This window comes from Rhipicephalus microplus, chromosome X (genome assembly GCF_043290135.1).
Source record: "Rhipicephalus microplus isolate Deutch F79 chromosome X, USDA_Rmic, whole genome shotgun sequence".
Taxonomy (NCBI): Eukaryota; Metazoa; Arthropoda; class Arachnida; order Ixodida; family Ixodidae; genus Rhipicephalus; species Rhipicephalus microplus.
In genome coordinates, this window is record NC_134710.1 from 389,802,656 (window position 1) to 389,818,933 (window position 16,278).

At 43.5% G+C, this 16,278-nt stretch overlaps 1 protein-coding gene across 1 annotated transcript in view; it reads left to right on the top strand.

Annotated features, from left to right (window-relative positions):
* LOC119160995 (A disintegrin and metalloproteinase with thrombospondin motifs like) overlaps window positions 1-15,790 on the top strand; it is a 77,519-nt gene extending 61,729 nt beyond the window's left edge. The window contains exons 14-15 of the mRNA XM_037413294.2: window positions 4,473-4,604; window positions 15,616-15,790. Coding sequence (XP_037269191.2) covers window positions 4,473-4,604; window positions 15,616-15,648 — 165 coding nt within the window. The 3' untranslated portion in view covers window positions 15,649-15,790. The remainder of the gene's footprint in view (window positions 1-4,472; window positions 4,605-15,615) is intronic.
* Window positions 15,791-16,278: the final 488 nt, after the last annotated feature.

The window sequence follows — 16,278 nt, forward strand, 5'->3', positions numbered from 1 at the left end:
CAGTGTGGAGTCGTTCTTCCTTTTAGGCGATAGAAGAAGGGAGGTGTGTATGTAAAAAAAAATGATTGCGATCTCAAATAATACAAGCAACAAAATTAACCCAGAAGTAATCGCAATAATTAACTTAAAAATCAGTAAAAAAGGCTTCCGAAACATGCGATTGAGATCCGCACCACGGAAGAGTAGACGCAAGTATACGTCGTGAAGCACGCGATTGTTCTCCCAGCAGCACTTCGCCGGCCCTTCGTCGCGACATCTGAAGGAAGAAACAATCTGATGGGACTCGCTAATAACGACACGTATCTCAACTGCCTTAGCAAGCAGGTAGTCAATAAAGCACAGAAAAAGGAAAACGGCGCGCATATCACACACTGATTTCGCTAATCTCCTTCCCTGCACAAGTTTATACTTGTGCCAAGAAAACATTACGTGCTTAATTGAAACGCTGACGTCATCGACGGTTTGATAAACAGAGTAGCGAGAAGTCAACAAACGGGAATCGCTGGGTTTCCAGGCTCTACGCACTTGCTAAGTTGTAGTGGAGCTGCATCTATCACAGAATTTATAAATACATCAATTCCTACACATCTTTTTAATTATTCACTTTATGAAATCACACTCCAACATTAGTATTGATATTTCTCAAATGTGTTGTAGAACTGTGTTTGGCAGTTATACCAGATAATAAAGCGACATAACGAATTTTCAAAAAACCGGTTAGAGTTATTTAGCATTTGAGAGCTTCAAGCACAGAATAAACTCACAGACGGCATTCTTTTTTCTTTTATTTGGTGCATTCGAGTTGATTTCGAGCATCTGCAAGTTCAGACTGGAATTCCATAGTACTTTTCTATTTCTCCATTATCACAACTTTTCCGTTCCCTCATATGTTGTCAATATTCGAGAATGCAGTGATACCATGTTTTGTCCTGCACTCTTTAATACCACAGACAAGAATAAGTCAAGTGGAATTGTTTAATAAAATGCGTACACAGAAGGTGCTCCAAAAAAGAGCAACCACCTGAAGCGAATACATTCATATTCGGTTTTAATAGCGACAAACGCCATTGGACGGCTTTGAATTTTTCTATTCGGGGCACCCAGATGGAGCCAGCAGGCAGCCAATCCACAAACACAAAGCGGTACTTGACTACGTTCTTTAACTGAAATGTGTGAACCCTAAGGGAATCGCTCATTAAACTTTAAGAAGAAACAGCTGGCTGCTTTTAGCTCCATGTGTACCAAAGCACACAACGTTCGCATGAATTGTGCCCAATCAATGAATGAGTCAATTCACTTATACTGCAGCTATCTTTTCGTCAACATTCCTTAGTTTTAATGTGTGCGCCTTGGATTCAAAGAGGTAGATGTCAAAATGTTAGCCGGCTACACCAAAGCAACTTCACTTGTGGTTAAGTATCCATACGTTCCGTTCTTTGCCAGGAAAATTCACTAGATATCAAAAGAAGTGATCAGCAACGGTGTACCACTCGTCTACAATGTAAAAAGGTCGCACTAGCAGCTTTAAGAGAGATTGTAATTACAAGAAAACGTCAAAAAATCAAAAATAAGGTGCCGATGGTGCCATAAGTTTTATATTCAGAAATTTATTCACTACAGGTTGAAAAACCCCACAACAACCTCTATAGGGGCACCAGCTTCTGCGCAACGCCACCTTCACGCATCGTAGTGACTAAGTTGATTGCACGGCCTAAAGTGCCGTGCAATCAAGCTTGCGGGCATAAGTGCGTCATTCAGTCATGGCGGCCGCATTTCAATGGAGGTGAAAAGCGAATGAACATTTAACCTCTTTATTTACACACGCAGTGTAATTAAACACCTCAAAAGTCCACAGAAGTAGGCCAGATAGAGAAATCACTTGGCCGTTCTTCAGCAGCGATTGCTGTAGCTACAAATTCAGCGCTAAATTTAGCTCCAGTACTGTGAAACCCGAGAAAGTGAGCAGACACCCAGCGATTTTCTTCGTAACAGTCCTCATTGCTCAGTTTTGCAAAATGTTGGTGAGGTCAAAATTTGAGTGGGGGAACCACAATGACCTAAACGACTTCCGACCAATTTGGTATACACAACCATTTATCAAACGTAGCTGAACGTAATATACACACAAGACCCTCCATTGTTTTCCGCCATATAAAATCAACATTTGCGATAAAGAATATCACTTCCAGCAAAATTAGTCAACCAAAATGACAGTATTGAGAATCAGAGATACAATTATAAATAGCTGCGAAGAGAAAAAAATAAGATGGTAATCTTTTCATATTTGCGCAAGGCATTCAACTCTATATAAATAGTACTTTTGCTCTAAGTAAATGGTATCCCAAGCACAACATTCAAAATACTGAATAGTTATCTAGAATCTTGATTACAGTAGACTTCTTCACAAGATTACAGTTCATGAAAAACGTGTCATTTTTGTAATGTACCACAAGGCTTAATATTTGGGTCACTGTTTATCCGTAATATGAACTATGTAATAAACATTCCCCAAACCGATGAAATAAAATTGCACGGGATTGTCAATAATATATTCTTTTTTGTTATTGAGCATCAGAAATCCAACTTTGAGTAATGTAGCGCTACGTTAGATGAGGACAAGACACTGAAGTACAGCTGCCCATTTTTTTTTTAACTCAACGCGCAAGCTTCGACCACCATGACTCAAAGTGCTTGTTCCGGCCGTCCTGGCACCCAATTGCCAGAACATCAGAGCAGAAGACAGCTGTAAAAGACTGTTCATCGCGTGCATTCACATATACTTGTTCATTTCGCCACTGTGTTCTGTTAAACGCCGCTTATAGACGGGGCGTTCGAGGCTCACGCGTTCAGGTTAAATGAAATGGATGGCTGTACATGACAGGACGGACAGCATTCTAATTATTTCCATTGAAATGACGCGTACTGAACTTTATAGCAATAAAAAACAATGAATGCATGCACCTAACTGCCCCCCCCCTTCCCCAGATATGTTGTAGTGGCTGAGGTACTTGGCCGCTGACCCGCAGGTTGCGGGATCAAATCCCGTCTGCGGCGGCTGCATTTTCGATGGAGGCGAAAGTGCTGCAGGCCTGTGTGCTGAAATGTGGGCGCACGTTAAAGAACCCCAGGTGGTCGAAATTTCCGGAGCCCTCCACTACAGCGCCTCTCAACTGCACGGTGGTTTTGAAACGTTAAACCCCACACATCGCTCAATGAATACAGGGGCATTCATAAGGCTATAGTAGATAGGGTGGAATTTGTGCAAGCTATCACTTCTTTTAGGTATCCAATTCACTGGCACGCAATAAACTGAAACGACGCTGACGCACATGTAACCTGCCTGGGCAACGAAAAACGCTTTTGATAGTTCGCAAACTATTCTGTATTTACATTTACTTCTGCTTATGATATATATATATATATTCATGCCAGAAGAAAGCACGAAAGAAAGCATTTCCCGAGCCTTTTGTACACTAAAAATGCGTCCAGGGCCTTCCCCACAGTCTTCAGATGGGATTGAAAATTCTTAGTGCAAGGCACCTTACTCAATGATCAGTTCTCGAAAATGAGCGGCTTCTTGACCCAGCCAAGTGAGCACATGGTTTACGTTGCACATGGTAAGTGAACATGGGCATTTTTCGTCAGGTGAGCACATGATTCAGCCGGACGTGGTCAATTGATGGCTTTCCGGGGGTTTCTGCATCCGAGGGCGAGAAATTACAGATTCAAATGGCAACGACAACAAGCTCCCGCGCAATTTTCGTCACATATGGTAAATAGCGTCAAAACTATAAGCCCCCCCACGGTGGTCTAGTGGCTAAGGTACTCGGCTGCTGACCCGCAAGTCACGGGATCAAATACCGGCTGCGGCGGCTGCATATTTGATAGAGGCGTAAATGCTGTATGCCCGTGGGCTCAGATTTGGGTGCACGTTAAAGAACCCCAGGTGGTCAAACATTCTGGAGCACTCCACCACGGCATCTCTCATAATCCTATGATGGTTTTGGGACGTTAAACGCCACAAATCAATCTATCAGCAAAACTATAAATGTCAAAATACCCAAGAGCGCAAAGCGTCTTACTGGCGATCGAATGACCCAACGCCTGATTTGAGAATTCATCCGGTGCGTACCAGCCCGTCATTGCGAAAGCTGCATTCACCGAGTGGCTCCCAACCGTTATTCGATCACTTCCTTCTGGAATTCGGCATAGAGGGCAACCACGCCGGCTCGTTTAGCTGTGTGACTGCTTTCGTTTTTAAAAATATTATGATTACAACAAGATAATGAGTCATCCCTAGTATGAGTGGGCAGATATTTCATTAGTTGCTGAAGTTGGTTGCAGGGCTTTTGTTATGTTTACAGAAGTCATATTTGTTGTTGTTTTTTTCAGTTTAAAAATAAAAAAAAATCTGCTTCTAAATTCACTTCACCTATCACTTTAACGGTAACTATTCTATGCTGTTATTTCAGGAACAATTGCCAAATATCCTTCTGCGATGTCGTGTGACGTGCAATGAACCGCAAGGGTTCAACGGAGCCTACAAATTTTACACACATCATGCTCTGGAGGGTACACCGTGCCACAGTCAGAACCATAGAGCGGTGCGTATATAAACCGAAATTTTGCTCGTGTTTACAAAATAGTATACGTGTCCGTTTTCGATAGCAGGGCTCCAATTCAAAGAAAGAAACTGATATATCAACTTTGCCCTCAACAAGACAAATGATGGCTTACTTGCCAGCTAATGAGGTGCAGAGTGCCATATCATTGTTGCTATTTTCATCACACACAACCCCTCTCATGTTCTAAATCAATATGGCGTAGTAATCATCTATTTACAACACGCACGTCTACATAGTGCTCATTATTATGAAACATCATTTGCCTCAGTATGCGGTAACATGCTTCTTCGGGGCACTTTGTATGTTACGCATATTACGCACTTTGCAATATGAGGAAAGAAAAGGTTCAGTGCAGCTTGCAGTTAAAAGTGTGCAAATAACGGCGATACTTATAATTACATTTGGTGTCATTCGAAATGTGAACACTCATGCACTATTTCTAATTGTGTTCCTCGAAGGTCGTAGTATTATTCCGACACAACTTCTATATTTAGTCAACACATCATTCACAATGTTTGCCAGGAGTAACACCCCAAGTAAGGATGGGGCAGAATGGTTTGCGTTGAAAAATTACTTGTGAATTTCTCTTACAATTTCTTCAAAGCAGGCGCCCGACTGCGACAAATGCTGGCGTTGAGTTCAAAAAAGGAAGGATTACAAAAATTGCGTGTAAAGCATGAGAGCCCCGATTCGTGAACAACTGTGAATTAAACTGTTGTTGTTGTTGTTGTTGTTGTTGTTGTTGTTGTTGATGATGATGTTGATGTTGATGTTGTTGTTTTTGTTGTTGTTGTTGTTGTTGTTGTTGTTGTTGTTGTTGTTGTCGTCGTCGTCGTCGTCGTCGTCCTCGTCGTTGTATCTTATGGGCCAGGCATATACCCAAATACACAATAGGAGCAATCAGCTGAACAGTGTGTGAATTTTTCTTATATGTTTTGTAGTCTATAACCACTAAATGTGATAATTAATGTAATAATTCTCAGTGACTGTTATTAGTAATAAAAAGTTTAAAGCAGGCGGAATTCAGCAAGATGTTCTTTCAGTCGCAATTATGAATTTCTCATTCGCATAGAAAACATCATTGTGGCAGTAGCCCATAGTAATGACCTCGAAGGAATGAATAATCGGTTCTGCTAATTCCAGGCCATGCTTTCGAAGAGGTTATACCAGTTTTTTTTTATCACTGTAGTGAACCGGCGATCAGATATAAAGTATACCCCAATTGTAGCATTTTAAAATCTATTATGTGTGTAAAGATGTGTCCTCTTGATTACAAAAAAAAAACATAAAGAGGCAAGCCTGATCAATGAAAATTAAAATTTAAGGTGGGTACGTGGCATCAAAATTTCGTGATGGCAACTTCATTCATCCTTGAATTAGATCACGTATCTAGAGAAATAAAAGACGCTTGTATGTATGCTTGGGGAGCAGCCACTAGCGGGTCTGATAAACTTCTTCTCAATGCGAAAATGCGAAATATCAGCATTATAAAGTGTGTGCTGTTAGTGACAAAAAACTAATGATTGGCATGAAAAGTGACATTCTGGACAGAATATTAGCAATGTCATTTAAAAGAAACCTTTGCAACTTGGCGCCCACATTAAATTATTAAATTAAAAATTAGCGGGAACTAGTCATTTCAAGAGCTTCAGTACAGGCCTGTCAGCATAAGCAGAATGAAAAAAGACTGCATATAATTAGTCCTTTGTAATTACCCCTACTGGCATTGATCTACTTAACTAATGCAAACCTATCATTATTGTCATAAATTCAGGAAAAAACGCAGGAAGAAAATCAGGTAATCACGACGAAACAAAACTCCTTGATGATTACGATGCTGTCTAATGCAAACTCTTAGCGCAGCTTCCTGTCGGTGAAAGACGAACTGTGTTTGAAAAATAAGCGCTGCGCAAGGTACCGACTACGCCATATGTGTCAGTTTTTGTAAAGTAGGACAGCACCCGCTACGCCATTATTCGCCTCAGTTCTGTTGATAAGCGATGTGCTGTACAGCCGTCAGCACCTTTAACTTGTACGCTCCTAAGCGTAGCCTGGGCTCGCTTGGACTGAGGTCAGCGTCACCAAGCGTCTAACATGATATGCATCCTGCAGTTGAGGATTGATGTAGCGCGTCTCGGTTTCACTAGTAAATTTCTGTTTCCAGTCTGCCTGACCAGCGGGTCGAATACATTCATTTGCCTTTCCATTTTCGCCATGTTTCACTCGCGGTAACGCTATCGCGCACACCCGTGGCGTTTGTTGTCTTATACTTATTTCGACAACGAACCATTGCGTGTGAGAGCTTATGCCCCTTCCGTGTTTTTATTCGCAGCAGCTGCTCAAAAGGAAACACGTGTATAAAAAGCAGAGCAAACACACGTTCAGGGCGTTTGTACAAGTTGCTCATGCATGTTCTAATTCAATAATTTTCAGACAGCCTAAATCGAACTGTTCTCGCGATCATGAGTGCACCTTCCTTCTCGGTTCGCGCTGCACGGAAGATGTGGTCTTGGAGCACAACATTTTCTGCGGGTAACAACATCTAGAGTTTAGCCTCCCAGAGCCACGACTTCATTATAGGATAAGATGGCAGTTTAGGTTTTTGTGTGATAACTACGCATGAAAGTTGCTGTGTATGCGTTGTATCCATGCATATTTCTTGCTGAAAACACGCACAAACATTGCGCTCCATGCGACATCTTCCGTGCAGTATGAACCGAACTGAAAGGCACACTCCGAATCGCGACAACAGTTCAATTGACGCTGTCTGAAAAAACTGAGTTGTAACAAGAACAACGTCACGGAATTTGAGATTTATTTTTTGTGCAACTTTTGCAATCGCATTTAACATGCGTTTGCTCTGCTATTTGTAGATGTGATTCCTTGCAGTGAATTCGAACTCATAAGGTGCGCAAGCTTTCGCACGCAATGGTTCATTATCGAGGTATCGAGATAAGCATATAACAACAAACGCCATGGGCACGCGTGATGACGTAGCCACGAGCAAAACGTGGCGAAAACGGGATACCAAGGGAGTGCATTCGACCCGTTGGTCAGGCAGACCGGAAACGGAAATGTTCTGGTGAAATGGACGTGCTCTACATCTGTTGCTAACTGCAGGAAGCATATCATGTTAGACGCTTGGTGGCGCTGACCTCAGTTCAAGCGAGCCAAGGCCACGCATCGGAGCGTTAAAGTTGCTAACGGTTGTATCTTTTACACATCTCTAAAGCGACATGTGCACTTCTTAGATGCTGCGTGTCGCTGATGACATAGAAGAAATAGGGCTGAATACGTTGCAGTGGGTGGGAAGCATTAAAGCGCACACTCTTTGCGTAAGTAGCATTGTGTGATGAAAGTCGTGTTACTTTACTCTTCTGTGACACTATAGCACATAGGTAAACGCGATTCCTTGTCGGGCATGACGCCTGTATACGGTCTTTTAGCTAAGAGGTTTCGGGCACGAGCACGGCTCTGTGGTAAGCTGCTCGATTTCCACTCAGGAGGCCAGAGTCCCAATCCCATGTGATGGCGGATGTTCATTTTTCTCAATTGAGTTATTCATGTCTTGATTACGTCAGCGATCGTGATGGTGACGCCGCTTTACGAAGTGAGCACCCTCCGTAATTTCTTAAGATACAAACATTTCATCAACTGTCTATAGTTCATATTATAAATCACCACTATTTGTACAGACTCTATGCGCATTGTTATCCACATAATTCAGCGGGACTATACCCATATACACTGTGTTCACTCATGTGTTACATGCCCTATTGTGTATGTAGTATGTACATCGTTCCTCTGATAATTTTTTTTGTTACTATTCTTATTTTTTGTAGTTTTGTGTTTATATTGTACATTACTGTCATGATGATGGGATAACCGGCTCTAACGTAGCCTATCTTTTTATCGTTTTGCCAAACATAAATAGAAAGCATCATCTTCCTCTTTCGGCGGCGGAGGCGGTGTATTTGCCTCTTCATGAAAGTATGGTGATATCAGTTCAGTTCATGAGCACTCCCAGAAAAGTACGACTGCTAAATGTGTAATGTGGCCTTGACTTGATGTCGAGCATTGTTCAAGAACAAGTACGGGCACAGAGATGCAAAACCGAACGTTTAATTTAGACGAACATACTTAAATACAAAATACCTGACTGATCCCTCTGTCAAAGGGATCGGCAAAACACGAAAATGAAACGTCTCTTCAAATATTTTGTTAAACGCTCATTGTGTATTGTTTCACCGCAAGAAATGAATGTTATTGCAACAAACTGTATCACAAAGGAATGAATGCTACAGCAACTAATTATGTCTCGAGAAGAATGGCAAGAAGTTCGTAACTTGCAGCTCACTCCTCAACCTGAAGGTCGCACGTAAAGAACATACACAGGACGAGCGCGAACACACAGCTCGTGATTGAAAGCGTGCTGCTCAACCATAAACAACGCATGAAACGAGTGCACAAGTATACATATGACGAACACACGAACTAACAATAATATTTAGAGTTTAACAGCCCAAAGCCACTATATCATCAACAAAGATGCCGCAATAAAATGCTCCGGATATTTCGACCGCCTCGGGTTCTTTAACCAGCACCATAATCCAAGTACACAAGAGAGCACCAATGCCTTACACAGTAACTTTTTTGTGTTTGAGCAGCGCGATTTTTTCGCAAATGCAGTCGCTTCAGTGACCAATGATAATAATGAAAAAAAAAACGTTTAAATATGGAAGAAATTCATGTACAGGAAAGGTACAAACACTAGGCGGGCACTTCTTTACGGGAGACTATTGGCATGGGCCGTGGCTCGGGCACAAACAACTAAGCCTTGTTGGGCCGTCAGGCCAGAGCATCTAAGCAGGGCTTCCTCCCAGTACTTCCGGGAAAGGTTGGATAGAGAGGTGAAGTCGGGAGTTTTTTTTTTTTTTGACAGGCCCACACCTCGTTGAAAATATCAGAAAAGATTCCCTCACAGCGAAGGCAGTTCGCCATGCAAGCGGGGTTAAGTCACTTCGTGTTTTCTGGAACTTTTACGCCAGCACAAGACGTCAAAAATCACTCCAATTACGAGATAAGTGCGCGCGCATCACCACCAGTGGAGAAACGACCTTTAAAGCACATCCTCGCGCCCTTCGTACCGTCTCGCTAGTCGTAACGAGAACACGTTGAAGTCGCTGAGCTCTGAGTACTCACTTTATAGTCTGAGCCTTGCTGAAGACGCCGAGCTCACAGTCCAGTTCTCACGTTTAATGAATTAGATTATGCTCATAGACCGTTCTCTTGCGTTACAAACCCTATATATAAATATGTACATATTGATTGTTATTGTTGTTTCTTCTTTTACTTCTTTAACACGAATGTGCTTTATTTCGTGGTCCATCACGGCTCCGCTGACGTATGTTCGTCCCACACATGACGATGTAAAATATATCATTAGATATTTTTAGGAAAGGAAATTGGCGCCGTATAGCGTGCTTCGCTGGCAAAGGTTGTCGAAAGTCTTGTCTGAAAAGAGAGAATGAAACTACAGTGGCTAGAATAGAGAAGTGTGATGAACGCGCCGGCTTGCGCGAAACGCCTTGGGAGGAGACCGCCAGATGGCGCTGGCATATGTTTGCACGTCACCCAAGGCGGCGATGCGCTGCGCAGCGACGGCAATCAACCACGCGCGCGGGCTATGTGAAACATATAAAATATATTTTTTGTTTCAAATGGTGACCGAGAAAATACGTTAATTAGCTTGTGGAAAAGCGGATGCCTACGCGGGTGCACGACTGATCAGAAATATCATCAGGTCGACAGGATGCCGAAAGTGAGCCCGGGACGGCACTGAAACATTTTATCGATGTGAAGTGGTAGAAGAGTGGAATGATGAACTCAGTTGTGAGCCATTTCTTGCAGCACCTCCCACGGTGAACCATCATTTCCTCAAGCAATAATCTGTAAATAAAGCCCCATCATTCATAACGCCTTACTCATAGACAAGAATCACGAGCGCTATCTGAATTAAAACCTTTTATTTTCTGCACACAGGTCATACAATGAATTTCCGAGTAGTGACTCACTATATGTTTACAACAATGCATTCTTAATAATTTGTTGCATGTCCCCAAGAAAAAAAGTATTATAGTTCGCAGGCGCTCCACAGAACATTGGGCTGCGAGCCTAGGTGATGCGCCTGAGCTTCAAGTACTTCCTCTTTTCACGGGAACATGCTCGCTTCTTCTGGGGTACCTTTGTGTAAAAATGCAAATGAGTGAGCAGAAAAAAACTTGTTTACTTGATCGGTGAGGCTTGGACCAAGTTGTGTGCAGCCCAGTGTGACATTTTTTTTTTCAAGCAGGAAACAAGCGCTTCCAAACTGTCACTGTGAAGCTCGTTGTTGCTAAAGCACTCTAAAAAGTGATTTCAAAGGCGTCTACAAATGCAAAGAGCTTCTCCAAAAGGCCTACCCATAGGTGTCCCCACGAGGGGGGCAAAGGGGTCTGGCTAGCTGGGAGGGGGCGCTAATACCTTGACTAGGCAGCGGCGCATTTTTTTAGTCATCTAGAAGGAGGGAGAACAATCTGCCTCATACACTGATTTAATAGGAAGAAGGCACCCTGCAATCAACCTTTGCCAACAACCCCCCCCCCCCCCCCTGAATGGAAAGCACGCCCATGGGTGTACCCCTTTCAATGCGGACAATTTCGCCAACCATAGTATGCTCGAAGTGCCGGGAGATGTACCTCTCGCCGAAGTACAGCTCACACACAGCCGAGTTTTCTTGAAGCAGCTTGCAAGCGCGCGGGATCGCTCTCCACTACTGCACTAACAGAGCTTCGTCCTACGAAACACCGAAAAACCCATGCTTCTTTTAAGGTGACTTGTAGCCTGTAGTGAACCCCGGGACTAAGCAATGACACGCAATATTCAGCTTCGCCGAACTGTGTTAACGTTCGGCACAAAGCTACCGATATTTTTTTAAGGAAGGGGGGGGGGGGCGCTGAACGGTAAAGTTTGGTGATTGGTGGTTGCTGTGAATGCGTGTAAATATTTTAGTATACCCTGGAAAGTTAAATTACGAAAAAATTTCGTGGTGTAGGGGGTTCAGATTACCTTCTTATCCCATCTTTACTTATGGCTTCCTGGTTCTGCGTGCTTTTCACTTGGTATTGGTTTTTTTTTAATTTCACAGCCTACTGAGCGCAGCTAACTTCCAATAAATCAATTCAGTCATTCTGAATATTGTATACGCCTAATCAATGAACAAAGAGTGAAGAAAAAAAAAGGTGTATAAAACACGCCCTTTCTAAATTATTTTTCATCTCTCACAAGGGCTTTTATGGAGCTCAAAGTAAGTAGATTTGCGTGTCATACTGCAAGGGCTATGAAATTAATTGCTAGACAAGAATTATGGGCAGGTGCGAAGAAATATGCATCAAGAAAGCGCAACGAAAGAGCCGAAGCGCATAGCAGTTCCTGCACGCGGCTCTTCAGTGGTATTTGACAGCAGCGCCGCCGCTGTCGGCACCGCGGAAGGAAGCAGGCGGCGAGGCGCGGTCACGCCACTCAACACTTCTAGTACAGGTGTGCGCAGGGTTCCCCTTCAGGGGGGAGGGGGCGACGGGTCCTCCTCTCCATTATGTAAGCTTATGGGGCTACCATTGTGCCCCTCACCCCGTTCAGAGTCACAAAGCCCCCTTAATATTTCAATATGTGTGGCCGCCTTAGCACTCTCTCTTAGGTGACTAGGGGGACGGCCGCCCCCCTGCCCCCCTAGTGCGCACGGCTATGTTCAGAGTTACGTATCTGTAGATCTTAGAAATAAAGTAACACACTACCTAATAACCCTGTACTGATGTTGCACCAAAGTGTACGTAATACTTGTTTTTTTTTATTCACAATGTAAGCATGCATGAACCCCTAAACATGATCAAGATGACTGGTCGTTGAGGAAGGCGTTAAATTTTCGCCTTTCTACTGAATCGGTTTACAGACCAAAAAGCACAAGGTAGCAACGTTTATGCCTCGAAGTATTCCAGAAAAGACTGTTGTCTTTAAAAAACGAGAATAAATTAATCTAGAGCGGGGCGTCGAACCAGTGACCACTCACTGATCAGCGCGCAAAGCTAACCACTATTCCAAAGAGCGTACATTGTGAAGCTAGGTAACGACGACCATTTATATACACCATACACCACTGGCGGTCCTCATAGATCAGTATTTCGGAGCGTATTCGTTATCCGTACAAAGAAGGCGCGAGGGGCGCGCGTTGGCCGTGCACGTTCTAAAGGGAGTCACCTCACGCCACCCCACGCCTTGCGACGTGTGCACGCCTCCACATGGCATGGTCAAAGTTCGTATAGATATGTTCTCAAGCGTAATAGCTCGCTCACCCGCATGGTTATTTCGGGATTTGATTGCTTTGTACCTCTTGTGCTTTCACCGCACGTTTGCTTTGAAGTTACGGTGGCTAAAGTGTGTCCGAAGGTCACTTCGCTCGCTGCCGCAGCCGCGTTTACGAAAGGAGCACAGTGCTCACACACGAAGTGAGCAATGTGACAGTTATTTGTGTTCGTCCTGTAGATACTTGCTCGTTCGTTTTGTGCGTCTTTCTTTCGGATCGAGAAGCGTGCTTCAAGCGTCCAGCTGTCACGGTTCTTTTGTATGCTCATTTCTTGCACGCATTTTCCTTGAGGCGTGCGCTGCAAGTTTCCAACTATTTGCCATTATTCGTGTGACATTGCAATTAGTTGCTGTAGCCTTCATTCTATCGCTCGTGTAGCGGAACAATGTACAAAAAACGCCCAACTACTTCTGTGAAGACACGTTCCATTTTCTTGTTATACTGATTCCTAAAGAAAGAAATCAGCCACGTTTATTTATTTGTGTGTATCTTGAATATTACTACCATAATGTTGCAATAGTTGGCTCTAACATACCCTACACTCTAAGCCGAAGTTCGGCAAAGCTGGACTAACTGCAGTCGTTAAACCAACGAACGAACGCTTCATCCAACAGGGACTAAGTGCTTGACAGTGCGTGTCGTGCGCAAACGCCCGGCAATGAAGGGACCTACGGGGAAGGAAACTGCACCGCGATCGTCTCCTGTCGATGCTGCAGTGCAATTCACAGCGTGGTCGGTGATCATGAAAACAAGTTATGTAGGCTATATGCCAGTGTAAAAGCGAAGGACTATGAAACGAATAAAAGATGTTATGAGAGGCAAAGAGTACAACACACAGTCAGTGCACACAACAAGCGCCCTCGCGTTTCCACTAGGCCTGCATGGGCGGGCCGACACCCAGTGAAAGGTGCCGAACATGGGCAATGCTGATAACTCGCTTCAATGTGCCGAATTAGTTTGAACTACAAAGAAAGCTTACAACGCTAATAAAAGTAAGCTGTTCGTCAGCGGTCGTACACCAGCACAGTGACCACAACTTCAAAGCGATATATAAAAATAGGCTTTGTACGTCATCAGTATCAAGCTGGCTGCTGGTGTGAGTGCATTGCCGGCACACGCGAAGAAAACGTCACATAGAATTTCCTATACAGAAAATATAGTCCCCTGCATTAAAGCTCAGGCAAAATTATGTCTTTTTCTCCACGTGACAATTGTTATGAAACATCTAGCATGTAGGCGATCGCGGATACGACTAATCATGCGGCCGGCGGTACACAGCAAGTGACTTCCCAGCACGATGAAGGAGCCTTGCCTGCGAACGGTCTCGTCGCTGTAAGTGTACAGATATCTACATCACTACGTAAGATACCGCGAGCATGGGACACTTACCTATTTGTGGTTGTGACTATAAAACGACGACGACGAAAACTCCACGCGAGCCGCATGTTGCGATTGCCGGTGGTCGTTTAGCCGCACTTGTCGTAAGCCTAGCCACGCCGTCAGCAAGCCGACAGGGTATGGCATCGGCGGGGCGCCTGGCTGCATTGTCGGCTTTCCCGCATAAGCTCCGCTGCTATGTTTGTGTTTGTGGACTCGACCACCAGCACTGCGAACAATGGTTCGGCTGACATGATCGAATGTCAGCTGATAATTTGTATTCTCTGGCTGGAGGGATGTTGAAGATTAGATGGATCCATATTAAAATATTGGTGCACTTTGGTGCTACGAATTAGCTCATGTAATTTTTCACGTTACAGTGTCAATGTTTATTGCTTTTTATGCCGAGTAAAAGTCGCCCGCTGGCACTACATGGGAGGTCAAATTACTGTGGTATATATATACGATAGTTCGTTCTCTGTAAAGGAAAGCGGGCGGTCAGTGTTTGCAGTGTCTACTTTGAAACAATAGTGCGTATATATATATATATATATATATATATATATATATATATATATATATATATATATATATATATATATATGTGTGTGTGTGTGTGTGTGTGTGTGTGTGTATGTGTGTGTGTGTGTGTTGCATGACCAATATTATACTGCGTTTTTCAGTGCTGAATAAATTGGAATAAACATAAAACATACTCCACAAGTGCAGTGTCACCATTTTTTGCCATTTGTCCCGGTGGTTCAAGTGTTAGTTCCACTGCAGCATTCTACTGGGACCAACATTGAAACCAAGTGGAGTAAGTGCTAAGGGTTAAAAGTTGAACCCTTGCAGTTGCTCCCGCAGTTAGTCCAAAATTGGTTCAAAATCTGTGGCCATGCATTTAGTCCCCTGAAGAACCAATGGCAAACCTCCCTTTAGTCCTTTTCGGCTTAGAGTGTACCTTCTTTTTTTCAACCATAAATAATAAATAAGGAATAGTAATAAACGCTTGTATTTTCTCACCACTTTTTGGTTATGCAATATTTTTCGTTAATGATCTGCGGATATGGTATAGGTAATTCGATTCGCAGCAATGTCATTTTTGAAACTTAAGTATACCTGTCCGTCAAACATATCAGCCTGTCGACTAACACATGTGCCTGTCATTTCCCATACACGAAGCTGCAGTCACTAATTTTCTCGCCATTCTTTCAGGTCTGCAAGCGTGGCCAGTGCGTGCAACTATAATATGTGGACGTTCACAAAACCTTAAATTCTTGCTCTCATCTTTCCAAGTGACAGAGTATTCAGGGGACGCCTTCTCTGCTTGCTGCTTCCACGCAACTCTATTATTAAAGGGTCCCAATTTCTGCTGACCTCAAATGCGAAACCGTGGTTTGTTTGTCGCCTTCTCTCTACAAACGCTATCTCCCCTTGGCCTCTTATATCTTCATAAAACACGTGAAACGTCTACACTTAGCTTTGAGCCAGTGAGCATTTCACGCTTTTCTACTACACGCTGCTATCTGAGCTTGCGCAGTCTCAAACGTAAGAAACCAAGTGAAATCGATCTTTCACCCCAAATACTCATGCAATAGAAAGCAAAGCGTCCACAGAGAGCGGAAAATCCTTATTCCTTTATGCACGCGCTCTCGCAAGCTGACACGCAGCTCAGTGCCACTTTTTCCCCCGGCGGCTGCCTGGCATCCAACTAAAAGTAAATCACGAACAGAACATGTCTTTCATTACGTCACTGGTGAGGTCATCAAATAGAGAGAAAGACCACGAAAAACCAAGTGGAAGAGGGTTGGCACAGAAGCCTTCTTTACCCACTTCGCATGCAAGCAGATTGTGCTCATACCTTCTTTCAGGTCCGCT